Source organism: Leptodactylus fuscus, chromosome 1, assembly GCF_031893055.1.
Source record: "Leptodactylus fuscus isolate aLepFus1 chromosome 1, aLepFus1.hap2, whole genome shotgun sequence".
In the NCBI taxonomy this organism is placed as follows: Eukaryota; Metazoa; Chordata; class Amphibia; order Anura; family Leptodactylidae; genus Leptodactylus; species Leptodactylus fuscus.
The window spans coordinates 4,636,489-4,663,589 of NC_134265.1; the positions used below are offsets into that span (position 1 = coordinate 4,636,489).

The 27,101-nt window shown below is 47.7% G+C and overlaps 2 protein-coding genes across 2 annotated transcripts in view; one reads left to right on the top strand and one right to left on the bottom strand.

Moving 5' to 3' along the window:
• LOC142197164 (BOS complex subunit NCLN-like) lies at positions 1-23,020 on the top strand. Its single transcript, XM_075267274.1, has 15 exons — positions 1-174; positions 1,537-1,727; positions 2,280-2,424; positions 2,571-2,665; positions 8,491-8,574; positions 11,043-11,146; positions 11,301-11,389; positions 11,503-11,642; positions 11,926-12,107; positions 13,107-13,194; positions 20,142-20,180; positions 20,257-20,420; positions 20,635-20,688; positions 21,334-21,412; positions 22,875-23,020. The coding sequence occupies exons 1-15, from the start codon at positions 6-8 to the stop codon at positions 22,932-22,934; spliced, it is 1,683 nt and encodes a 560-aa protein (XP_075123375.1). The 5' UTR covers positions 1-5; the 3' UTR covers positions 22,935-23,020.
• SLC38A9 (solute carrier family 38 member 9) overlaps positions 23,019-27,101 on the bottom strand; it is a 16,920-nt gene continuing 12,837 nt past the window's right edge. Inside the window, exons 12-15 of the mRNA XM_075267286.1 lie at positions 26,910-27,023; positions 26,264-26,412; positions 26,035-26,124; positions 23,019-24,218 (exon numbers count right to left, since the gene is read on the bottom strand). Coding sequence (XP_075123387.1) covers positions 24,053-24,218; positions 26,035-26,124; positions 26,264-26,412; positions 26,910-27,023 — 519 coding nt within the window. The 3' untranslated portion in view covers positions 23,019-24,052. The remainder of the gene's footprint in view (positions 24,219-26,034; positions 26,125-26,263; positions 26,413-26,909; positions 27,024-27,101) is intronic.

Here is a 27,101-nt window from a genome sequence, read left to right on the forward strand (position 1 = left end):
CAGTGATGAGTGTATGGAGAGGAGCAGCCATGAGGGCCGGCATCTCCCCGCATGGCCCCTGTATATCCTGGATGATGAGGGTTGTGGTTCTGCTGCTGCTTCTCTCCGGGATGTCGGCGCTGGAGTTTACGGTCTATCGGATGCAGCAGTTCGGTCTGGAGGGTCGCAGTCACGGTGAGTCTCTGAGGTCATCAATGTGTGACAGGAGCCGATCAATACAGGGGTGATCGATCAATACTGGGGGTCGGGGGGTCATATAGGATAAGAGACCCTCCAAATATCATAGCACAAGGGTGGAGTTATGGCCGTCACCTGCGGAATATTCCAGAGAGGAAAACCCATCATTTCACTTCCCATAAATCCTTAGTGACAACATCAGAGCGGCTCAAGCCATCCCTTATGTCATATATTACCGCTATACTGTGTAAGGGATACATTAGTGATACAGTGTATTACCCTGGCGCCATATACTGTCCATATAATTAGTATATATAATACCCAGATACTGTCCATATAGTGCATACAGTTCCCACATAGCGCCATATACTATCTATATAGTTAGTGTATAAAGTGCCATATACTGTCCATATAATTAGTATATATAGTGCCCATATACTGTCATTCACTGTCCATATATTTAGCGTCTGTAGTGCCCAGCTAGTGACATATACTGTTTATATAATAAGTGCATATAGTGCACAGACAGTGCCATACATTGTCCATATTATAAGTATATATAGTGCCCATATATTGCCATACATTGTCCATATTATAAGTATATATAGTGCCCATATATTGCCATACACTTTCCATATAATTAGTGTATATAGTGCCCATATAGCATTCTATATTGACCATATAGTTAGTATATATCATACCCAGATAGTGCCATATGTTGTCGATATAATTAGTGTATATAGTGCCCATATATTGCCATATACTTTCCATATAGTGTATATAGTGCCCATATACTGCCATATACTTTCCATATAGTGTATATAGTGCCCATATAGCATTCTATATTGACCATATAGTTAGTATACATCATACCCAGATACTGCCATATACTATCCATATAATTAGTGTATGTAGTGCCCATATGCTGCCATATACTGTCCATATAATTAGTGTATGTAGTGCCCATATACTGCCATATACTGTCCATATAATTAGTGTATGTAGTGCACATATACTGCCATATACTGTCCATATAATTAGTGTATGTAGTGCCCATATACTGCCATATACTGTCCATATAATTAATGTATATAGTGCACAGGCACTTCTATGTACTGTGATATAACATTACACATTGCCCAGATGGTTCCATATAGTGCTCAGATGAATACGGCCATACAGTGCCCTGCCCCCTCCTTTCCTCCATAGACCTCACACTGTCACATGACTTTGTAAAGGGTATTATTGATGGTTTTGCTGCAATTTCATTTTTACTAAGACATCTACTACCCTGACATGTGCCGCAGTTCTGTTCTGATGGGGCAGAGTGACTGTCCATAGGTGCTGTCCTTTCTGCAGGGTGCCGCTCAGTGCAGGTCAGTGCTGAGAGTCGGACACTGGACGCTGAGCTCCTGACCCGCCGTTGTGTCATCATGAAGCTTTCCGACTTCTCAATGGATAAATGGGCCCAAATCTTGTCCCAATCTGCAGCTGCCGCTCTGATCCTGGTGCCTGCAAACCTGCCCGCTGAGCTGAGGGGCCCTGAGCAGGTAGGTGGGCGCAGCATTGTACCCAACAGCCCCAAAAACAGGTCACAACATGGCTGCGGGCACACCTAGGGAGAGGCCAGGACCAGCTGGGCATTGGGGTCCATAGTGACCAGGATATACAGTATATGTTGTATGTAACGGATATGGTGGACCCAAGGCCCACATCAACCTGGGGTGTGACTGAAGCTGCCTCTGAGCCCTAGAGCCTAAGGGGGGCCTAAGGTCCATCTAATCCATAGTGAGTCCAATACTACACATCATACGTGATATTCACGGTCTCAGTTATTTTGAGGTCCAAGAAGTTACGACTCTGATATCAACCACTAAAGACACCAAACCCGGCCCGGAGACGTCTCCAGATATGTGAATGACCTGACTATGTGATACTTGGGGCTTCCACCCAGTAGATCTTACCTCAAAGACACTAAAAACTACGATAGACAAAAACTCCATCATAAACCAAGGCCGACCAGTGGGCGTAGACCGTACCGATCCAATGTGATCCATCTCCATAGATGATCAAATGTTTCATCCCTCTGGTGTCGTCCGCAGCTTTTCATGGAACGAGAGATGGAGATCCTGAGGAACGAGACCCTCCTGCCGGTCTACTTCACTCTAGAGGATCCAGAACTTCTCAAGATGTATGAGGAAAGCAGAGCCGTCTCTCTGTCACTGACCTCATCGTCGGCCTTGGAAGGTGAGTCCATGTGGAGTAATAACACTGTCCAGACACTACCGTCATATGGTGGAGCTGGTGAATACTGCACCATGAGGTTCAAGTCACCAAGCTGCACCATTTTTGGTGACTGGAACCTCACCGTCTCCCTCTCCGTGTGTTCCCAGTCATGATCGGCATGGTGATGGGAAGTGGCTTTCAGATGACGACCAGCGTGGTGCAAAGTAAACCCATCAAGAGCCCCAGCATGGTCACCCTGGAGGTAAGAAGCCATCATGGTGGACACTTATGGAGATGGATGAGGTATTGGTTGGTCAGTGGAGCCCGTGGTCATTATTATCCATGTGTCCGCCATGTTGGACCTCTTGTATTGTCTCTATAAACTGGAAAGATCTGGATGAGGGAGAAGACCAGAATATTGCTGAGATGTGGGGGGTGGTCTCCATGATTGGGATGAAGGTCAATTCACGCATTACATATCCTGAGTCTAGGTCAGTGGGGGGAGAACCGAGCCTATAATGGGGTTTACTATGTGGTCCTTGACCCCACCGTCATTGTTTTGTGTCCCCAGCTCCATTATAGTCTATGGGAGATACATAAATGACCAAGTGACTGATGTCCTGCCCTCCCGTATACCTCACCTGGGTCTTATCACTACACAGCAGTCATGGCCGTCGCTCCCTATTACTGGGGACATGACGATGAGCCCAGTAGTGAAGTCTTGGTAGACTCATTAATCTGATGTTCGGCCATCGGTCAGTAGACGGGCATCAGTCATGGCACAGCAGAAATGTGAAGGGGGCGGCAGCGCACAAGATGGACCAGTCTCTACTCTGGGTATTGTTAGGGTTAGAAGATCTAGGGCAAAAGCCTCAATGTCTCGTTATTGACTGAATTACCCCCATCCCCCTCTTAAAGACCACGGGACTGATCAGATTAGATCCAAACAGCGGGAATATCCTTGGTCATTCTCTATTCTTCTCTATTCAGCCCTGACTGCCGTGAGCAAATCCCCTGACCACCATGAGGATATCTCCCTAACCACCATAAACACATGCCCCGGACCTCCAAGAGTATGTTCCCCTGACCTCCATGAGGACATCTCCTTAACCTCTATGTGCATGTGACCAGACCACCATGAGCACATCCCCCAACCGCCATGAGGACATCTCCCTGACCGCAATAAGCACGTCACCCAGGCCACCATGAGGATGTCCCCCAACCGCCATGAGGACATCTCCCTGACCGCAATGAGCACATCCCCCAGGCCACAATGAGGACAACTCCCAGACTGCCATGAGCACGTCCCCCTGAACGCCATGAGGACATCTCCCTAACCTCTATGTGCATGTCACCAGACCACCATGAGCACGACCCCCAACCGCCATGAGGACATCTCCCTGACCGCAATAAGCACGTCACCCAGGCCACCATGAGGACAACTCCCAGACCGCCATGAGCACGTCCCCCTGAACGCCATGAGGACATCTCCCTAACCTCTATGTGCATGTCACCAGACCACCATGAGCACGACCCCCAACCGCCATGAAGACATCTCCCTGACCGCCATGAGCCCGTCCCCCAGGCCGCCATGAGGACAACTCCCAGACCGCCATGAGCTCATCCCCCAACCACCATGAGCTTGTCTCTCTGAGCACAGAACACGTCAACCTGAACGCCATCAGCACCACCAAAAATATGTCCCCCTGATCTCCATGAGCATGTCTCTCTGACCGCCATGACTACGTCCTGACCACCTTGAGCACGTCTCCCAGCCTTCACTGGTCTCTGCTCAGGTTGCCGCGCTCACATCTTGGGTTTCGCACTTTTCCGTCACCCTCTTCCTCCTGTTTCACTGGTCTTTGTGGGGAATCGCTCAGGTAGATGCTCGGTAGCAGTGCAGGAAACAGGGACACAGACACCTGATTGCACACAAGTTCAGGCTTTATTCAGTTACAGTGCATTAATTGCCTATACAAAGGCACAAAATAACCAAAACAAAACCTTCTTGGCTGAGAACTAAACACAAGCAAACTTTTCTCCTGACTATACAGGAGACTGGCTACCAGACTCCCACCTTGGCAACAACAATGGGTGGCACAGTACCTGCTCTGTAGGTTCGGTCTGGACAGGTCAGCTCTGTCAGTGCCACAGTCCTAGTCCTCACACGCAGACTATTATCGGGCCTTGATTACTGCGCTGACCTCCCTGGTGTGGGCCTTTACCAAACACCCTTTAGCTGCCTGGCTGGAATATACTTGTCTTCCCAGACCACACCCTTCACTCTCTCACATCTCCCCCCCTTTCCTCAGTTCTGACCCCTCGGGACGAACTCCAGACACCAAACAATAAGCTCGGGACAAAGCATCCACATTGCCTTGCAGTTTTCAGGCTCTGTGCTCCACTGTGAACCTAAAATTCTGATGTGACAAGAACCACCTAGTCACCCTGGCATTCTTGTCCTTGGTCCTGCTCATCCTAGTGAGGGGCGACTGGTCGGTCACCAGACAGAACTGCCTCCCCAGCAAGCAGTACCTCAGGGCCTCTAATGCCCATTTTATGGCCAGACACTCCTTCTCCACTTTGCTGTAGTTATTTTCTGCTGGCGTGAGTTTCCTGCTCAGGTAGGTGACCAGATGTTTTTCTCCATTCACCTCCTGAGACAGGACAGCTCCCAGCCCTACTTCTGATGCGTCCATCTGGACCACAAACTCCCTCCTAAAGTTGGGTGTAATGAGGACAGGATATCCACACAAGGCCACCTTTAGCGCCTGAAAAGCACTTTCAGCCTGGTCATTCCACTAAACCATAACGAACCTTTTACTCTTTAGAAGGTCCGTCAAGGGAGCAGATACCGTGGCAAAGATGGGTATAAACTGCCTGTAATACCCAACTATGCCCAGAAATGACCTAACTTGTTTGGTGCTCAGGGGTTGAGGCCATTTCCGGATAGCGTTGACCTTGGGTTTGATTATACCACGGCCAATCACATACCCCAAATAGCGTGTCTCCTCCATCCCCTAAGCACACTTTTTGGGATTGGCAGTCAGGCCGGCTACTCTCAAAGAATCCACTACAGCTTGTACCTTGGCCAAATGACTCTCCCAGTCATTGCTGAAAATGATGATGTCATCCAGATACGCTGAGGCGTATTATCTATGAGGTTTCAACACTATGACCATTAACCTTTGGAACGTGGCTGGGGCCACATGGAGCCTGAACGGTAACACGACATAGTGAAAAAGTCCCTCAGGGGTGATATAGGCAGTCTTTTCTTTAGCGCTATCTGTCAGGGGTACCTGCCAATATCCCTTAGTGAGATCAAGCATAGAGAAGTACCGGGCCCCTACCAGCCTCTCAATAAGTTCGTCCACCCGAGGCATGGGGTACGTGTCAAACTTAGACACCTCGTTCAGCTTCCTGTAGTCATTGCTGAAACGCAATGTCCCATCTGGTTTGGGAACTAAAACAATGGTTCTGGCCCATTCACTTTTGGACTCCTTAATGACTCCTAATTTTAACATTTTCTGCACCTCCCCTGAAATGGCCTGTCGGCGAGCCTCGGGGACCCGGTACGGCCTCATCCGTACTTTCACATGGGTCTCAGTAACAATATCATGCTTGATTAGAGATGTATGCCCGGGGTACTCAGAGAACACATCTGTATTCATAGCTACAAACTCTTTGCACTCTTGTTATAAAATATTAAAGAGTTTACACAATTCCCTGGTGACTTTAGACATGAACGGGGTCCCCTGATCTGTGAGGATCTCCTTGGGTAGTCCCACTCGGCAAAACATGGCAAACAACTCTTTGGCTATCAACTTTGCCAACGTGTGCCGTAGAGGGATGGCTTCAGGATATCGGGTAGCATAGTCCATGACTACCAGAATATGTTGATGCCTCGAGCGGACTTAACTAAAGGACCTACCAAGTCCAGGGCAATCCTTTCAAAGGGCACCTCAATAATGGACAGAGGTACCAGGGGGCTTCGAAAATGTGCCATGGGCGCATGCAACTGATACTCTGGACATGTTTCACAAAACACTTTTACCTCATGATAAACCCCCGGCCAATAAAAACGCTGCAATATGCGGTCCAGCGTTTTTGTGGCACGTAGGTGACCCCCTAGCACATGTTTATGTGCCAACTCCAGCACCGTCCGGTGATAAGGCTGGGGTACCAGTAATTGCTCTAAGGTCTCACCTCGCTCCCTGTAAACTCGGTATAACAGCGCCTGGGCAGAGTGGGATCCTGGTGTTGTGCAGTACCAAAGTTATCATGAGACACTTTCAAATCTGAAACCTGAAGTTCAGTACCAGCCTCCTCGGCTTCGCCTGCCTTTACCTCTAGGGGAGACATAGAGCCACAATCCTCTTTCACCATGGTCACCCCTACGGCAGGAACCCTAGAGTCCTGGTCATTAGGTTCAGGCTCAAGGACTTGACCAGACAACACTTTTGGTTTTCTTGGGGTTGAATCCTCTGACCCTTGCCTTCCCTGAGTCCAAAATAGTCCAAAATAGGGGAAGTCCCGTCCCAGAATGATGTCATGGGGCAAGTTCTTAACATCTCCTTCCTCATGTCGGCTCTCTCCACAGGGGATCTGGATGGAGATAATCATGGTTGGGTAGTCCCTTATATCTCCATGTATGCACAGGCCCCAACTGTGCTTCCAGTGACAGTCCCGTGGTCAACACAAGTCCCACAAGGACTTAACAAGGGTCACCCGACTGCCAGAATCCAGTAGTAGCACCTAGCCACGTTCACTTGGCACAGGTGGCGGCAGTGTAGGCAAGGGCAGCATGGAAGGACACCCTCCGGCCCAGGCTGCAGTCCATGGGTTCAGTGGCACGGGGACAATTAGCCGCAATATGGCCCGGCTCGTGGCACTCCCAGCAGATGACAGTCCTTCTCCCCTGGGTCACTAACTTATCCTGGGGAGCCCTATATAAATTGACCCTCTGGGCCTTGGGAGTTTGTGGGATTTGGGGGCGTCCCTTCCCAAGGGACTATGTAGCGCAGTATCGCTCCACCAACCCCACCAGTGCATTGGCGTTTCTTGGGTCACCATGCCCCACCCACCTCTGGATCTTACTTGGTAAAGACCTCGGGTACCGATCTACGACAACCCGCTCCACAATCTGCGCTGGGGTCAATGTCTCTGGCTGGAGCCACTTCCGGACAAGTTGTACAAGGTGGTGCATCTGTGACCTTGGTGGTAACGCCTCCTGGTAGTCCCAATCATGGACTCTTTGAGCCCGGACATTCTGGTCCACACTCAGTCGGGCCAGGATCTCTGCCTTCACGCGCTCGTAATCACCTGCATCCAGGTAGAAGCTTGTAGCAGTGCAGGAAACAGGGACACAGCACCGGATTGCACACAAGTTCAGGCTTTATTCACTTGTAGTGCATTCTCTGCCTATGCAAAGGCATAAAATAACCAAAACAAAACCTTCTCAGCTGAGAACTAAACTAAACATAAGGAACCTTTCCCTGACTATACAGGAGACTGGCTACCAGTCTCCCACCTTGGCAGCAACAACGGGTGGCACAGTATTGCTTTGTAGATTCAGTCTGGACAGGTCAGCTCTGTCAGTGTGGTGTCACACTCCTAGTCCTCACACACAGACTAATATCAGGCCTTGATTACCGCGCTGACCTCCCTGGTGTGGGTCTTTACCAAACACCCTTTAGCTGCCTGGCTGGGACTTACCTGTCTTCCCAGACCACACCCTTCACTCTCTCACATCTTATAGTTCTGGAGTCCTGGGCTCAAATCCAGCCAAGGAGAACATTTGTGTGTGGTCTGGATGTTCTCCCCATGGTTGGTGGTTTCCTCCCACACTCCAAAGACACCCCGATAGGGAATATAGACTGTGAGCCCTATATGGGGCAGTGACTGACATGTATAATGGCGATATATAGGTAAGAGAAGTAACTTCAGCAGTGTGTACAGTGTACAGGGAGGGGCGATGTATAGATCACAGTGACTCTACAGATACCTCATGTAATAAGTGAGAAGGATCCGGAAATAGAAAAGCAGAAAACCCCAAATAACAATATTAATGAGCGTCTAATTATACAGGGACAATTATCAGGACATGGAGAAGCTGCAGAAACCCCGACAGTTGTGGTGGTCGCACATTATGACGCCTTCGGTGCCTCTCCTGTAAATATGATCTCCTATCTATCTATCTATCTCCTAATCTATCTCTCTAGAGTATCTCAGATAATCCTCGTGTTCTTCCAGATAATGATTACAATCACAAATTCTTTGGTATTTTCTTCAGTTAATTTCTCTTCAATGGAAAACCACAAAAAGAATTGTCAGAAAGCCAAATTGGATATAATTCCACAGCAAACATAAACAAGGGGGTGGACAAAAGTATTGGCACTGTTTGAAAAATCATGTGATGCTTCTGTAATTTGTGTAATTAACAGCACCTGTTACTTACCTGAGGCACCTAACAGGTGGTGGCAATAACTAAATCACACTTGCAGCCAGTTGAAATGGATTAAAGTTGACTCCACCTCTGTCCTGTGTCCTTGTGTGTACCACATTGAGCATGGAGAAAAGAAAGAAGACCAAAGAACTGTCTGAGGACTTGAGAAGCAAAATTGTGAGGAAGCCTGAGCAATCTCAAGGCTACAAGTCCCTCTCCAAAGCCCTGAATGTTCCTGTGTCTACCGTGTGCAGTGTCAGTAAGAAGTGTAAAGCCCATGGCCCTGTGGCTAACCTCCCTAGATGTGGACGGAGAAGAAACATTGACCAGAGATTTCACCGCAAGATTGTGGAGATGGCGGATAAAGAACCTCGACTTACATCCAAACAAGTCCAAGCTGCCCTGCAGTCCGAGGGTATAACAGTGTCACCCCGTACTATCCAGCGTCAGCGTCTGAATGAGAAGGGACTGTATGGTAGGAGACCCAGGAAGACCCCACTTCTTACCCACAGACAGAAGCCAGGCTGGAGTTTGCCAAAACTTACCTGAGAAAGCCAAAACCGTTCTGGAAGAATGTTCTCTGGTCAGAGGAGACAAAAGTAGGAGAAGGCCTCAACATAGAGTTTACAGGGGAAAAGAGAAGAAGACGCCCCCTACAGTCAGACATGGCGGAGGTCCCTGATGGTTTGGGGTTGCTTTGCTGCCTCTGGCACTGGACTGCTTGACCGTGTGCATGGCATTATGAAGTCTGAAGACGACCAACACATTGTGCAGCATCATGTAGGGCCCAGTGTGAGAAAGCGGGGTCTCCCTCAGAGGTCAGGGCTCTTCCAGCAGGACAAGGACCCAAAACACACTTCAGGTCAGCACTAGAAAATGGTGGTGAGAGAAAGCCCTGGAGACTTGTAAAGTGGCAGCAATGAGTCCAGCCCTGAATCCCATAGAACACCTGTGGGGGAGGGGGAGAGATCTCTTGGTGGCAGTTTGGAGAAGGCCCCCTTCACATCTCAGGGGGGACCGCGAGCAGGAGCCAAAGAAGAAGGGTCTAAGATTCCAGCAGAGCCTTGTAAGAAACTCATTGCTGGTTAGCGGAAGCGGTTGTGCGCAGTTATTGTGTCTAAAGGTTGTGCTACTAAGTATTAGGCTGAGGGCGCCAATACTTCTGTCCACACCAGTTTTGGAGTTTTGTGATAAATGATCAATGATGTGACTTTTTTTTTTCATTCTCTTTTTCATTCTCAAAATAAATGAAGATATTACCAAAGAGTTTGTGCTTGTAATCATTATCTGGGGGACACCGAGGATTATCTGACAGGACTGCAGGGGGGCCAATACTCACTCTATCTATCTCCTATCTATCTATCTCCTATCTATCTCCTATCTATCTATCTATCTCCTATCTATCTATCTCCTATCTATCTATCTCCTATCTATCATCTATCTATCTATCTATCTATCTATCTATCTATCTCCTATCTATTTCCTATCTATCTATCTATCTATCTATCTATCTATCTATCTCCTATCTATCTATCTCCTATCTATCATCTATCTATCTATCTATCTATCTATCTATCTCCTATCTATCTCCTATCTATCTATCTATCTATCTATCTATCTATCTCCTATCTATTTCCTATCTATCTATCTATCTATCTATCTATCTATCTATCTATCTATCTATCTATCTCCTATCTATCTATCTATCTATCTATCTATCTATCTCCTATCTATCTATCTCCTATCTATCTATCTATCTATCTATCTATCTATCTATCTCCTATCTATCTATCTCCTAACTATCTATCTATCTCCTAACTATCTATCTCATATCTATCTATCTATCTCATATCTATCTATCTATCTATCTATCTCCTATCTATCTATCTATCTATCTATCTCCTATCTATCTATCTATCTCCTATCTATCTATCTATCTATCTATCTATCTATCTATCTATCTATCTATCTGTCTATCTATCTATCTCCTATCTATCTATCTATCTCCTATCTATCTCCTATCTATCTATCTATCTATCTATCTATCTATCTATCTATCTATCTATCTCCTATCTATCTCCTATCTATCTCCTATCTATCTCCTATCTATCTATCTATCTATCTATCTCCTATCTATCTATCTATCTATCTATCTATCTATCTCCTATCTATCTATCCCTGTGTCTTCCTGCAGTTTCTGGCATACGGTGCAGACTCTAATGGCAGTGGGGTGTCGATGCTCCTGGAGATGATTCGTCTTTTCCACCTCCTATATAGCGCCCCCAGGAGTCGGGGCAGGTGAGGCCGTTTTTATTTCCCTCTATTAGACCTGTTTGCTGTTTTCTGTATCCCATGTACTGTAATGTATATATAGTATAAATTCACAAAGCAAGTACAAGCGCGAGCCGTGGCCGTGTCTGGAGACAACATCGTCTTGTGTCTGTTCCTCCAGGTATAACATCCTGTTCACATTGAGTGGAGGAGGAAAGTTCAATTACCAGGGCAGCAAGCGTTGGCTGGAGGAACATCTGGACCATTCAGGTATGAGGCCAAAACTGCTCGAGTGTAGAAACCAGACTGACACTGACTACGTGACCTCTAGGGGGCAGACACGTCTCTGGTTACTGACTCTCTGATCATCCCCGATCCTTCAGAAACCAGCGTCCTTCACGAGAACGTGGCCTTCATCCTGTGTCTGGACACATTGGCCAATGGGGATTCTCTGCACCTTCACGTCTCTCGACCTCCAGCAGAAGGGACGGCTCAGTGGGAGTTCATGAAGGAGCTTCAGTCGGTTTGTGAACCTTACAGTGTGACTCCTGTGTAGTGCCGGCCTGAGGAGATCCTCCACCCACTAGATCTTAGATGGATCCCTCTATGTCTAGCTCCTTCCTCCACTCTTCAGTGGTCATCTTCAGTCTGATTGCTTAGTGACCACTTGACTTTCTTCTGAGTGACCACCGTTGGAGTACGTGTAGCCTTGTTTACAGGATGTAATGAGCACCATACAATAGCGCCCCCCATCCTCCCCATTGCAAGCTGCACAGTAGATGACGTGGACTCTTTGGTCGTTCCAGGTCGTTATGTCGTCTCCATTCCTTGGTGTAAATTTTTCAGTCGTTCACAAGAAGATTAATTTAGGGGAGAACATCTTGGCCTGGGAACACGAGCAGTTCAGTTTACGGAGACTCCCGGCCTTTACATTGTCCCACCTGGACAGCCACAAAAACGGCCTGAAGAACTCCATCTTAGACACCAGGTAGAATCGTTTCCTCCTTCAACTTCTTCGTAGCCATGTTTTTTTCCACTTCTTCTTCGTCTCCACATTTTCTTCCGTTACTTCTTCTTTCCACCTTACATTTCATCTTCTTCACCTTACAGAGGCGTAACACGAAGCTCATGAGCCCCAGTGCAAAAACTGTACCAGGGGCCCCAACTACTATTTAAGGGTTACAGTATTGGTAGCCTCATGTTGGGAAGGCGCAGTAACACTGGCCCAGATTTACGAATAGTCAGACAGTATAAATTTGGGCAATGTGGTAATACACCCGATTTAACACAGTGACTGATACTACACCCGATTTATCACAGTGACTGATACATCAGATTTATCACAGTGACTGATACTACATCAGATTTATCACAGTGACTGATACATCAGATTTATCACAGTGACTGATACTACACCCGATTTATCACAGTGACTAATACTACACCCGATTTATCACAGTGACTGATACTACATCTGATTTATCACAGTGAATGATACACCAGATTTATCACAGTGATTGATACTACACCACATTTATCACAGTGACTGATACTACACCACATTTATCACAGTGACTGATACTACACCCGATTTATCACAGTGACTGATACTACACCCGATTTATCACAGTGACTGATACTACACCCCATTTATCACAGTGACTGATACTACACCCGATTTATCACAGTAACTGATACTACACCCAATTTTAGTGACTGAGAAGGTTGGAGGGTTGGGAGCCAGAGACAACTGAACCTGACATGTTTCAGGTCTTGCATAATTAGATAAACTAAACAAAATATCCACACCATTGTTCACACTATGAGAGAGCAACTGATTTTCGTAGATGTTGGAGCTTTTTGATAATTCAGGATAGCACCAGTCAGAGTAGTCTCTTCATATCATGGTAGTTCCTTTAATGGTTACGATCAGGAGCCAGTAACCAACCTATCAGACCTCACTAAGATCTATTGCTGTGTCCTCCAGATCCCGTGTAGACTTAAAGAAGCTTCGGAGAAACACAGAGATCCTGTGTGAAGCTCTGGCCCGCTTTCTGTACAAGGACACAATGAAGGTAAGACATTTGGGAGCTCTTCTATTTGGACCCCCTTCTATCCGTGCCCACTTTTATCTGAGCCCCCTTCTATCCAAGCACTCTTATATTGGGGCGCTATTGTATCCCTGCCCACTTCTATCCAGGACCCATTCTATAGGGCCCACCAATCACCCAGAGACATGAACATTAACCCTTGCACCACTCTAGACCACCAGGAATGTTATCAGCCGTCGCTGACTCCATCACTCACTCTGGGATACGACAACTCCAGATATTTCCGTCTCTTTCCTACACTCTATACCAGAGTTAATACTGAGCAATGAAATGACGGAACGTTTGATGGATGGCGGCGCGTTCAAGGCTCCGGCCTCATTATCTTCTGAGGACGACATAAATGAGAGGCCTGAAATATTATGATGGAAATAGACGGAATGAGATCTTGTGATGAATCGTCTGGATTAATGATATGGCGGTGGTAACCCCTAGCTGCAGTAATTACGGCAGGCGGAGAGGATAACACGCGCACCATAGGCTCCTGGGATTGGGGCTGAGGATACGAGCCTGATTATTGTCTGTGCAGATAAATGAGCTATAAATGTGACAAAAATATGGCGTATACTACATATATACACAGGTCATGTGACTATCGCTGCATCGATAATATGGAGACTCCGGAAAGATCTGGACATCACACACAACTTAAAGGAGAGGTATAGGATTGTAGATAGGGCTGATTTCTTCCGAGGAGTGCACCACCACACCTTCATTCAGGGGAATGGCCGACTTGTACCTTCAGTAGTTTAGGCATGGTGGGTGTTCCCAGAGGTGGATTGGGCGGAGTCTGATGTAAGACACGATTCTGAATAGAGCAGAAAGATGTGACACATGGAGAAGGAGCCTCAGGTGCAGAGCTAAAGTAGAGGAGTGGTCTTATGAACCTCAAGTTGCTCCAAAGTGAGGGTGTCAAGAACTGAGCCTACAGGAAATAGATAGTACCCCGGGAGGCCTAACCAGAAGGTAACAGAGACTGTGCTGTTCATCTAACGTAAAAGTAACCAGCATATCACCCCAGTCCTGCAGATAGATAGGTTACTGTCACCAGAACCAGTATATCACCCCAGTCCTGCAGATAGATAGGTTACTGTCACCAGACCCAGCATATCACCCCAGCCCTGCAGATAGATAGGTTACTGTCACCAGAACCAGCATATCACCCCAGTCCTGCAGATAGATAGGTTACTGTCACCAGAACCAGCATATCACCCCAGCCCTGCAGATAAATAGGTTACTGTCACCAGAACCAGCATATCCCCCCAGCCCTGCAGATAGATAGGTTACTGTCACCAGAACCAGCATATCCCCCCAGCCCTGCAGACAGATAGGTTACTGTCACCAGAACCAGCATATCACCCCAGCCCCGCAGATAGATAGGTTACTGTCACCAGAACCAGTATATCACCCCAGTCCTGCAGATAGATAGGTTACTGTCACCAGACCCAGCATATCACCCCAGCCCTGCAGATAGATAGGTTACTGTCACCAGAACCAGCATATCACCCCAGTCCTGCAGATAGATAGGTTACTGTCACCAGAACCAGCATATCACCCCAGCCCTGCAGATAGATAGGTTACTGTCACCAGAACCAGCATATCCCCCCAGCCCTGCAGATAGATAGGTTACTGTCACCAGAACCAGCATATCCCCCCAGCCCTGCAGACAGATAGGTTACTGTCACCAGAACCAGCATATCACCCCAGTCCTGCAGATAGATAGGTTACTGTCACCAGACCCAGCATATCACCCCAGTCCTGCAGATAGATAGGTTACTGTCCCCAGAACCAGCGTATCACCCCAGCCCTGCAGATAGATAGGTTACTGTCACCAGAACCAGCGTATCACCCCAGCCCTGCAGATAGATAGGTTACTGTCACCAGACCCAGCGTATCACCCCAGTCCTGCAGATAGATAGGTTACTGTCACCAGAACCAGCGTATCACCCCAGTCCTGCAGATAGATAGGTTACTGTCACCAGACCCAGCGTATCACCCCAGCCCTGCAGATAGATAGGTTACTGTCACCAGACCCAGCGTATCACCCCAGCCCTGCAGATAGATAGGTTACTGTCACCAGAACCAGCGTATCACCCCAGCCCTGCAGATAGATAGGTTACTGTCACCAGAACCAGCGTATCACCCCAGCCCTGCAGATAGATAGGTTACTGTCACCAGAACCAGCGTATCACCCCAGCCCTGCAGATAGATAGGTTACTGTCACCAGAACCAGCGTATCACCCCAGTCCTGCAGATAGATAGGTTACTGTCACCAGAACCAGCGTATCACCCCAGCCCTGCAGATAGATAGGTTACTGTCACCAGAACCAGCATATCACCCCAGCCCTGCAGATAGATAGGTTACTGTCACCAGAACCAGCATATCACCCCAGTCCTGCAGATAGATAGGTTACTGTCACCAGAACCAGCATATCACCCCAGCCCTGCAGATAGATAGGTTACTGTCACCAGAACCAGCATATCACCCCAGTCCTGCAGATAGATAGGTTACTGTCACCAGAACCAGCATATCACCCCAGTCCTGCAGATAGATAGGTTACTGTCACCAGAACCAGCATATCACCCCAGCCCTGCAGATAGATAGATTACTGTCACCAGAACCAGCATATCACCCCAGTCCTGCAGATAGATAGGTTACTGTCACCAGAACCAGCATATCACCCCAGCCCCGCAGATAGATAGGTTACTGTCACCAGAACCAGCATATCACCCCAGCCCCGCAGATAGATAGGTTACTGTCACCAGAACCAGCATATCACCCCAGCCCCGCAGATAGATAGGTTACTGTCACCAGAACCAGCATATCACCCCAGCCCCGCAGATAGATAGGTTACTGTCACCAGAACCAGCATATCACCCCAGCCCCGCAGATAGATAGGTTACTGTCACCAGACCCAGCATATCACCCCAGCCCCGCAGATAGATAGGTTACTGTCACCAGAACCAGCATATCACCCCAGCCCCGCAGATAGATAGATTACTGTCACCAGAACCAGCATATCCCCCCAGCCCTGCAGATAGATAGGTTACTGTCTCCAGACTCAGCATATCACCCCAGCCCTGCAGATAGATAGGTTACTGTCACCAGAACCAGCATATCACCCCAGTCCTGCAGATAGATAGGTTACTGTCACCAGACCCGGCATATCACCCCAGCCCTGCAGATAGATAGGTTATTGTCACCAGACCCGGCATATCACCCCAGCCCTGCAGATAGATAGGTTAGTGTCACCAGAACCGGCATATCACCCCAGTCCTGCAGATAGATAGGTTACTGTCACCAGAACCAGCATATCACCCCAGCCCTGCAGATAGATAGGTTACTGTCACCAGACTCAGCATATCACCCCAGCCCTGCAGATAGATAGGTTACTGTCACCAGACTCAGCATATCACCCCAGCCCTGCAGATAAATAGGTTACTGTCACCAGACTCAGCATATCACCCCAGTCCTGCAGATAGATAGGTTACTGTCACCAGACTCAGCATATCACCCCAGCCCTGCAGATAGATAGGTTACTGTCACCAGAACCAGCATATCACCCCAGCCCTGCAGATAGATAGGTTACTGTCACCAGAACCAGCATATCACCCCAGCCTGCAGATAGATAGGTTACTGTCACCAGAACCAGCATATCCCCCCAGCCCTGCAGATAGATAGGTTACTGTCACCAGACCCAGCATATCACCCCAGCCCTGCAGATAGATAGGTTACTGTCACCAGAACCAGCATATCACCACAGCCCTGCAGATACATAGGTTACTGTCACCAGAACCAGCATATCACTCCAGCCCTGCAGATAGATAGGTTACTGTCACCAGAACCAGCATATCCCCCCAGCCCTGCAGATAGATAGGTTACTGTCACCAGAACCAGTATATCACCCCAGCCCTGCAGATAGATAGGTTACTGTCACCAGAACCAGCATATCACCCCAGCCCTGCAGATAGATAGGTTACTGTCACCAGAACCAGCATATCACCCCAGCCCTGCAGATAGATAGGTTACTGTCACCAGAACCAGCATATCACCCCAGCCCTGCAGATAGATAGGTTACTGTCACCAGACCCAGCATATCACCCCAGCCCTGCAGATAGATAGGTTACTGTCACCAGACCCAGCATTTCACCCCAGCCCTGCAGATAGATAGATTACTGTCACCAGAACCAGCATATCACCCCAGTCTTGCAGATAGATAGGTTACTGTCACCAGACCTAGTATATCACCCCAGCCCTGCAGATACATAGGTTACTGTCACCAGAACCAGCATATCACCCCAGTCCTGCAGATAGATAGGTTACTGTCACCAGGACCAGCATATCACCCCAGCCCTGCAGATAGATAGGTTACTGTCACCAGAACCAGCATATCACCCCAGCCCTGCAGATAGATAGGTTACTGTCACCAGGACCAGCATATCACCCCAGCCCTGCAGATAGATAGGTTACTGTCACCAGAACCAGCATATCACCCCAGCCCTGCAGATAGATAGGTTACTGTCACCAGATCCAGCATATCACCCCAGCCCTGCAGATAGATAGGTTACTGTCACCAGAACCCAGCATATCACCCCAGCCCTGCAGATAGATAGGTTACTGTCACCAGAACCAGCATATCACCCCAGCCCTGCAGATAGATAGGTTACTGTCACCAGTACCGGCATATCACCCCAGCCCTGCAGATAGATAGGTTACTGTCACCAGAACCGGCATATCACCCCAGCCCTGCAGATAGATAGGTTACTGTCACCAGAACCGGCATATCACCCCAGTCCTGCAGATAGATAGGTTACTGTCACCAGGACCAGCATATCACCCCAGCCCTGCAGATAGATAGGTTACTGTCACCAGTACCGGCATATCACCCCAGCCCTGCAGATAGATAGGTTACTGTCACCAGAACCGGCATATCACCCCAGCCCTGCAGATAGATAGGTTACTGTCACCAGAACCGGCATATCACCCCAGTCCTGCAGATAGATAGGTTACTGTCACCAGGACCAGCATATCACCCCAGCCCTGCAGATAGATAGGTTACTGTCACCAGGACCAGCATATCACCCCAGCCCTGCAGATAGATAGGTTACTGTCACCAGAACCAGCATATCACCCCAGCCCTGCAGATAGATAGGTTACTGTCACCAGATCCAGCATATCACCCCAGCCCTGCAGATAGATAGGTTACTGTCACCAGAACCCAGCATATCACCCCAGCCCTGCAGATAGATAGGTTACTGTCACCAGAACCAGCATATCACCCCAGCCCTGCAGATAGATAGGTTACTGTCACCAGTACCAGCATATCACCCCAGCCCTGCAGATAGATAGGTTACTGTCACCAGAACCAGCATATCACCCCAGCCCTGCAGATAGATAGGTTACTGTCACCAGAACCAGCATATCACCCCAGCCCTGCAGATAGATAGGTTACTATCACCAGAACCAGCATATCACCCCAACCCTGCAGATAGATAGGTTACTGTCACCAGATCCAGCATATCACCCCAGTCCTGCAGATAGATAGGTTACTGTCACCAGATCCAGCATATCACCCCAACCCTGCAGATAGATAGGTTACTGTCACCAGAACCCAGCATATCACCCCAGCCCTGCAGATAGATAGGTTACTGTCACCAGAACCAGCATATCACCCCAGCCCTGCAGATAGATAGGTTACTGTCACCAGAACCAGTATATCACCCCAGCCCTGCAGATAGATAGGTTACTGTCACCAGAACCAGTATATCACCCCAGCCTTGCAGATAGATAGGTTACTGTCACCAGAACCAGCATATCACCCCAGTCCTGCAGATAGATAGGTTACTGTCACCAGAACCAGCATATCACCCCAGCCCTGCAGATAGATAGGTTACTGTCACCAGAACCAGTATATCACCCCAGCCCTGCAGATAGATAGGTTACTGTCACCAGAACCAGTATATCACCCCAGCCCTGCAGATAGATAGGTTACTGTCACCAGAACCAGCATATCACCCCAGTCCTGCAGATAGATAGGTTACTGTCACCAGAACCAGCATATCACCCCAGCCCTGCAGATAGATAGGTTACTGTCACCAGAACCAGTATATCACCCCAGCCCTGCAGATAGATAGGTTACTGTCACCAGAACCAGCATATCACCCCAGCCCTGCAGATAGATAGGTTACTGTCACCAGATCCAGCATATCACCCCAGCCCTGCAGATAGATAGGTTACTGTCACCAGAACCCAGCATATCACCCCAGCCTTGCAGATAGATAGGTTACTGTCACCAGAACCAGCATATCACCCCAGTCCTGCAGATAGATAGGTTACTGTCACCAGAACCCAGCATATCACCCCAGCCTTGCAGATAGATAGGTTACTGACACCAGAACCAGCATATCACCCCAGTCCTGCAGATAGATAGGTTACTGTCACCAGAACCAGCATATCACCCCAGCCCTGCAGATAGATAGGTTACTGTCACCAGAACCAGCATATCACCCCAGTGACACTAACCTGCTAATGAACTATCCCTCTGTAGAAGAAGTATCTGCTGGTCATTGGTGATCACTAAATTTGCAATGGCGACACCACCATGAATAATAGTATAGGAACCACACACTGCTCTCTGAGGGCCCGCTATGATGTCACACTGACACCTGGTGGTGGAGATTGGAAACTGCTATGATTGACATAAATATTTAAAAACAATAGAAAAATGAAACAAATAACCCGAACCCCACATTATATTATCCATGTATTATACTCCCGCCAGTGCACATATCCCTTATATACATATAGTGTATAGATTACTGTATACTCTCTCATAGAGCCTTCTCATAGCCCAGCTCTGCCCCCTTGTGGTAATCTTGCAGAATACATGACACAAATTGTCTTCACTTTTCAGAAAACCCCAAGACATGTTCGCATCTTTGAAGGAGACCTGGTGAGTGACCAGTATAACTCTCATCATCTTCCATCCAGTGACTGAATCCCCCCTTATTGATTGCTGCTGGTTACAGGGCGTCCAGGAGCAGCGATTGTCGGCCATTCTGGACTGGTTGACCTCGCAGCCTCGGGCCGCACAACTGATCACGAAGAACCACCCAGTACTGACCACCATGGAGCATCTGTTTAGAAGACACCTGAAGGATGTTAGACGCCATGTCTTCAAGCCAGACGACAGGTACTTGTCTATACTTAAAGGGGATCTCCACCTCAGGCTATCCAGAGTCTTATTCTAGTCATCATTTACAATTCATCCCTACCCATTCCCAGTCTGCAGTGAGGCCTCCAGGGGCCCGGTAACTGGTGGGGTGTACAGATGTGGGTCACATCACTCTGCCCCCTGGTGTTCACTTGTATCATTACACCATTTATCCCCCCTCCCCCTCTTCTAGGAATCCGGAGTTTGTGTTCTATGATCAGATGAAGCAGACGATGACATCACACAGGTCAGTCCATGTATAGACTTGCAGATCGTTCCTGGGAATGTTACCCAAAAAAATCCCTTGTTTTTTATTAATAAAAATTTCTACATTATATATATAGATTTTTTTAATACTGAAACTTTCAATAATTTTTAGTATGTTCCACTAGAGGGAGCCTCATCTCTGTATTGTCAATGACAGATGAGTTCTAGCTGCTAAAGGACCTGAGATGACACGACCCGAGGTCCTTAAGCAATCTGAGTGTCACATAATACGGATCTGCTTATAATAAGATGGTGCCGATCCAGTTACTACAGTCTGAAGGGCGCAGAGCTGTACTCTAAATACTAGAATGGAGGGGTAAAATCAGGAGCTGCCGGGTCTGCTGTGGATCCAGTAGGTGGCGCTGCCCTCGGTAACTTTCAGTATGAGGCACCGCCTGCTGTGTCCACATCAACCCAGACAGGTTAGGGTTAATATAGGAGGTATAGTCACTACTTGAGACCATGCAGCACCCAAAAATGCCCGGGCTCTGGGGGAGTTACTTGTGATGGGCTGGCACTCCCGAAGTCGAGGGGGCGAAGCATGACAGGGGGGCTTTTTCATTTGGTGCACACGAGGCAGGCGGCGCGGGGTTGTGAATCCTCCTTTCACCGATGTCTCTTACAGGGTGAAACCGGCCGTGTTTGATCTGTTCATGGCTCTGGTCATTGCTGCCTATCTGGGGCTCATTCACCAAATCATCCAGGTGAGAAAATCCTCTAGAAAACTTCTAGAAAATTCTACTGTGTTTTGTATACGGGGTAATAGGATGAGCTCTGCACTGTATACAGGGGTAATAGGACAAGCTCTGCCCTGTATACGGGGTAATAGGACGAGCTCTGCACTGTATACAGGGTAATAGGACGAGCTCTGCACTGTATACGGGGTAATAGGACGAGTTCTGCACTGTATACGGGGTAATAGGACGAGCTCTGCACTGTATACGGGGGTAATAGGACGAGCTCTGCACTGTATACGGGGTAATAGGACGAGCTCTGCACTGTATACGGGGTAATAGGACGAGCTCTGCACTGTATACGGGGGTAATAGGACGAGCTCTGCACTGTATACGGGGTAATAGGACGAGTTCTGCACTGTATACAGGCTAATAGGACGAGCTCTGCATTGTATACGGGGGTAATAGGACGAGCTCTGCACTGTATACGGGGTAATAGGACGAGCTCTGCACTGTATACGGGGGTAATAGGACGAGCTCTGCACTGTATACGGGGTAATAGGACGAGCTCTACACTGTATACGGGGGTAATAGGACGAGCTCAGCACTGTATACAGGGGTAATAGGACGAGCTCTGCACTGTATACAGGGGTAATAGGACGAGCTCTGCACTGTAAACAGGGTAATAGGACGATCTCTGCACTGTAAATGGGGTAATAGGACGAGTTCTGCACTGTATACGGGGTAATAGGACGAGTTCTGCACTGTATACGGGGTAATAGGACGAGCTCTGCATTGAATACGGGGGTAATAGGACGAGCTCTGCACTGTATACGCGGTAATAGGGCGAGCTCTGCACTGTATACGGGGTAATAGGACGAGCTCTGCACTGTATACGGGGTAATAGGACGAGCTCTACACTATACGGGGGTAATAGGACGAGTTCTGCACTGTATACGGGGTAATAGGACGAGTTCTGCACTGTATGCGGGGTAATAGGACGAGCTCTGCAATGAATAAGGGGGTAATAGGACGAGCTCTGCACTGTATACGGGGGTAATAGGACGAGCTCTGCACTGTATACGGGGGTAATAGGACGAGCTCTGCACTGTATACGGGGTAATAGGACGAGCTCTGCACTGTATACGGGGGTAATAGGACGACCTCTGCACTGTATACGGGGTAATAGGAAGAGCTCTACACTGTATACGGGGGTAATAAGACGAGCTCTGCACTGTATACGGGGGTAATAAGACGACCTCTGCACTGTATACGGGGTAATAGGACGACCTCTGCACTGTATACGGGGGTAATAGGACGAGCTCTGCACTGTATACGGGGGTAATAGGACAACCTCTGCACTGTATACGGGGTAATAGGACGAGCTCTGCACTGTATACAGTATAATCTCTGATTTCCTGTTCCCATTCCCAGGATCAGTGGGGTCTGACCATAAGATACTCCCCCTTTAACCTCTTCTCTCCTCTCTTAGAATTTTGGCCCCGTCTACTACAAGTTTATTCAGATAATCACCAAACCAAAGAAGAAATAATCTGAAAAGTGAGAAGAAGCCGAGAGCTGAGGAAGTGAAGGAACTCATTGTATCATTATCTGTATTTATAGAATTATATTCTATACTGACACAGCGACTTTTCATCATCTTTTTATTCCTCTTTTTTATATTATTCTAGACACCGGCCATCTTGTCAGTACAAGTGTTTGGCTTTACACCAGTCACACAGACATAATGTTGTGGGCATGCTCATTTTAGAGGTCACTGTGCAGGAAGTGGGAGGAGGGGCGCTCTCCCAAACACCTTCTGATTTATGTGGGAGAGTGTTGTGGGCATGCTTGTAATAGACCATACTGTGCATGGAGATGGGAGAGGGCAGCAATCTCCATCCCGTACTGACTTCTATGGTGGAATGTTGTGGGCATGCTCATTGTAGAGGTCAGAGCGCAGGTCAGCTGTCCTTTAAGGGAAAGGGTTGTGGACAAGCTTGTTGCAGAGGTGACCACAGAGGGGGAGGGGGAGAAGGCCAACTATCCCCTTCAGCTACTAACGTCTATGGGAATGTTGTGGGCATGCTCACTGTAAAGGAGACTGTACATTGCCTACCACCAGTGATGGATCCTGTCATCTGCCTCCTGCTGTAGTGTCACTTTCATTGTAATCCTGCCCGTGATATTTAGGAGATGACTGATGAGACGTGATCTCTACAGAGCAGGAAGCTCAATGGTCAGAGGGAAAACTACAGAATATCAGGATTATTTTTCAGCTATAGCTAAGGATATGGAAAATTACAAAATATATATATAAACGTAACCACGAGAACCTCAACCAGCGCCGTACCCTGCAGTGGGAGTGGAGAGCGCCCGAGGCACGGCAGGGAATACTTTATAATCCAGACGGGCCTCACTTTTTCAGATTTTTTTAATAAATCCGCTACCCCATAGAGTAGAACGTTACCTGCAGCACATGGTACAAGCACCGGCAGTCCAGAGTAAATCTCATCCCAGGCCGCTCCTGCCACCCAGTACAGCGCGGCGGCCGCCATGTTTTACAGCTTCTTGTGCCAATGTAGGATTTCAGTGAGATTTAGCAGCAGAAAATCATCCGCACAAAGAAACTGTCAGAAGTTCTTCATATTATTGTCCTCCATAAACGCTTCACATGAGAAACTGTGCCAGGAGGTTAACAACGCCGAGGAGAATGATGGAGACGTGAGCGACCGCCGAATACCAGCGCAGCTGCTGCCTACGATACAAGGCGATCATGTGGATAAGAGAGGGGTAGACGAAGACAAAGGCAAGACCGCACGCAGCTCCGGAGAACCTGAGAAAAGAAAATCACAATATTACACAATGGCTAAATGACCAGAAACGTCACTGCGACATTCACCAGAGAAAACACTGTGCAAAGAGAGAAAACTTAGGGAATGCTGCGAGATTACAGCTCTGAAGTCTGCAGAATAATAAGCGTGGCTCTGGACTATAACATATGCTGTAACCCTGGATAAGTCACTGTGTACATTACTTTACTTATCCTGTATTATACTCCAGAGCTGCGCTCACTATTCTGCTGGTACAGTCACTGTGTACATACATTACATTACTTATCCTGTATTATACTCCAGAGCTGCGCTCACTATTCTGCTGGTGCAGTCACTGTGTACATACATTACATTACTTATCCTGTATTATACTCCAGAGCTGCACTCACTATTCTGCTGGTGCAGTCACTGTGTACATACATTACATTACTTATCCTGTATTATACTCCAGAGCTGCGCTCACTATTCTGCTGGTGCAGTCACTGTGTACATACATTACATTACTTATCCTGTATTATACTCCAGAGCTGCGCTCACTATTCTGCTGGTGCAGTCACTGTGTACATACATTACATTACTTATCCTGTATTATACTCCAGAGCTGCACTCACTATTCTGCTGGTGCAGTCACTGTGTACATACATTACATTACTTATCCTGTATTATACTCCAGAGCTGCGCTCACTATTCTGCTGGTGCAGTCACTGTGTACATACATTACATTACTTATCCTGTATTATACTCCAGAGCTGCACTCACTATTCTGCTGGTGCAGTCACTGTGTACATACATTACATTACTTATCCTGTATTATACTCCAGAGCTGCGCTCACTATTCTGCTGGTACAGTCACTGTGCACATACATTACATTACTTATCCTGTATTATACTCCAGAGCTGCACTCACTATTCTGCTGGTACAGTCACTGTGTACATACATTACATTACTTATCCTGTATTATACTCCAGAGCTGCGCTCACTATTCTGCTGGTACAGTCACTGTGTACATACATTACATTACTTATCCTGTATTATACTCCAGAGCTGCGCTCACTATTCTGCTGGTACAGTCACTGTGTACATACATTACATTACTTATCCTGTATTATACTCCAGAGCTGTGCTCACTATTCTGCTGGTGCAGTCACTGTGTACATACAACATGACTTATCCTGTATTATACTCCAGAGCTGCGCTCACTATTCTGCTGGTGCAGTCACTGTGTACATGCATTACTTATCCTGTATTATACTCCAGAGCTGTGCTCACTATTCTGCTGGTACAGTCACTGTGTATATACATTACATTACTTATCCTGTATTATACCCCAGAGCTGCGCTCACTATTCTGCTGGTACAGTCACTGTGTACATACATTACATTACTTATCCTGTATTATACCCCAGAGCTGCGCTCACTATTCTGCTGGTGCAGTCACTGTGTACATACATTACATTACTTATCCTGTATTATACTCCAGAGCTGCGCTCACTATTCTGCTGGTGCAGTCACTGTGTACATACATTACATTACTTATCCTGTATTATACCCCAGAGCTGCGCTCACTATTCTGCTGGTGCAGTCACTGTGTACATACATTACATTACTTATCCTGTATTATACTCCAGAGCTGCGCTCACTATTCTGCTGGTACAGTCACTGTGTACATACATTACATTACTTATCCTGTATTATACTCCAGAGCTGCGCTCACTATTCTGCTGGTACAGTCACTGTGTACATACATTACATTACTTATCCTGTATTATAGTCCAGAGCTGCGCTCACTATTCTGCTGGTGCAGTCACTGCTTCCTACCTGATGATGCCTCCAATATTTGGGTAGAATCTGGCCATGAGGACACCAAAGCTGACAACAACAATGTTGAGTCCCAGGACATGGACAATGCTGAAATGAAAAAAAAAAAAAAAAACACCACAACTTAATAAGATGTTGCAGACTCCTCCATTCTACTTCTTGTCTCTGACTATTCGGCCCCTTGACCTGCTCCTATAACTTTAGTTCTTGTTCCTCCTTAACCTCTCACCTTGGATAAGTATTTCCAAACACATGTCCCAGGAGCTGCACCCTGACCAGATACCCCAGCAGCGGGTAGACCGTCATCATTTGGAAGAGTAAGAATATTCTCGCGATGAATGAGAGAACGTCGTTACTGGGGAAGTTATCTAGAAAGTTCTAGAATGGGAACAGAAAATAACGAGAGAAATGACAAGAAAATAAAGGCACAAAGTATAAGATGAGACCATCGGCAGCTCCGGCCCCAGGATGACAATGTCGGCCATAATATCAAGTGACTCCGGTGCGGCCAATCACTGTTAGGCACCGGTAAGGTAATAGCAGTGATGTCACCCGACGTGACTGCTGAGCTCAGTGATTGGCCGCAGAGGTCACTTGTCTTCTGGACCAGAATGGTAAGGGGAACTAACATTGGACTGGAGGACCCGCCCCATCCTGATATTATTCCCTGAGTGGCGGCCATGTAACATGCTGCCTGAATGGCAACCTATATACTACAATTCCCACCTCAGGTATGTAAGACATGCACCCCCATCTGTGGCCATACATGCAAGCTCTCTATTGTCACTAGAGAGCACGGTTGACTCTCCTCAGGATAAGTGCGGGTCCCAGCGGTGACCTACCGTATACATGGCAGCCCAGAGAGGTGCACTTACCTGCTGAATACATTCCTTGTCCAGAGGAGGAGACGGGAATGAGGCGAACACCATCACCCCAACATACATGTAGGTCAGTCCGACAAGCAGGTACGCCACCGACAGGTCTCGTATCTGTAAGGACAGTCATATGGTAAAATACCCTCTACTAGTGATCATAGGGATCGCCGGTCAGTCCGGCATCACTTAGCG

Excerpts from the sequence above, each read along its gene's own strand:
- LOC142197164 (XM_075267274.1), top strand. The coding sequence starts at position 6 with ATGAGTGTATGGAGAGGAGCAGCCATGAGGGCCGGCATCTCCCCGCAT. Across the intron at positions 11,147-11,300 it reads GCCCCCAGGAGTCGGGGCAG|GTATAACATCCTGTTCACAT; the intron begins GTGAGGCCGTTT and ends CTGTTCCTCCAG. Across the intron at positions 21,413-22,874 it reads TCATTCACCAAATCATCCAG|AATTTTGGCCCCGTCTACTA; the intron begins GTGAGAAAATCC and ends CTCCTCTCTTAG.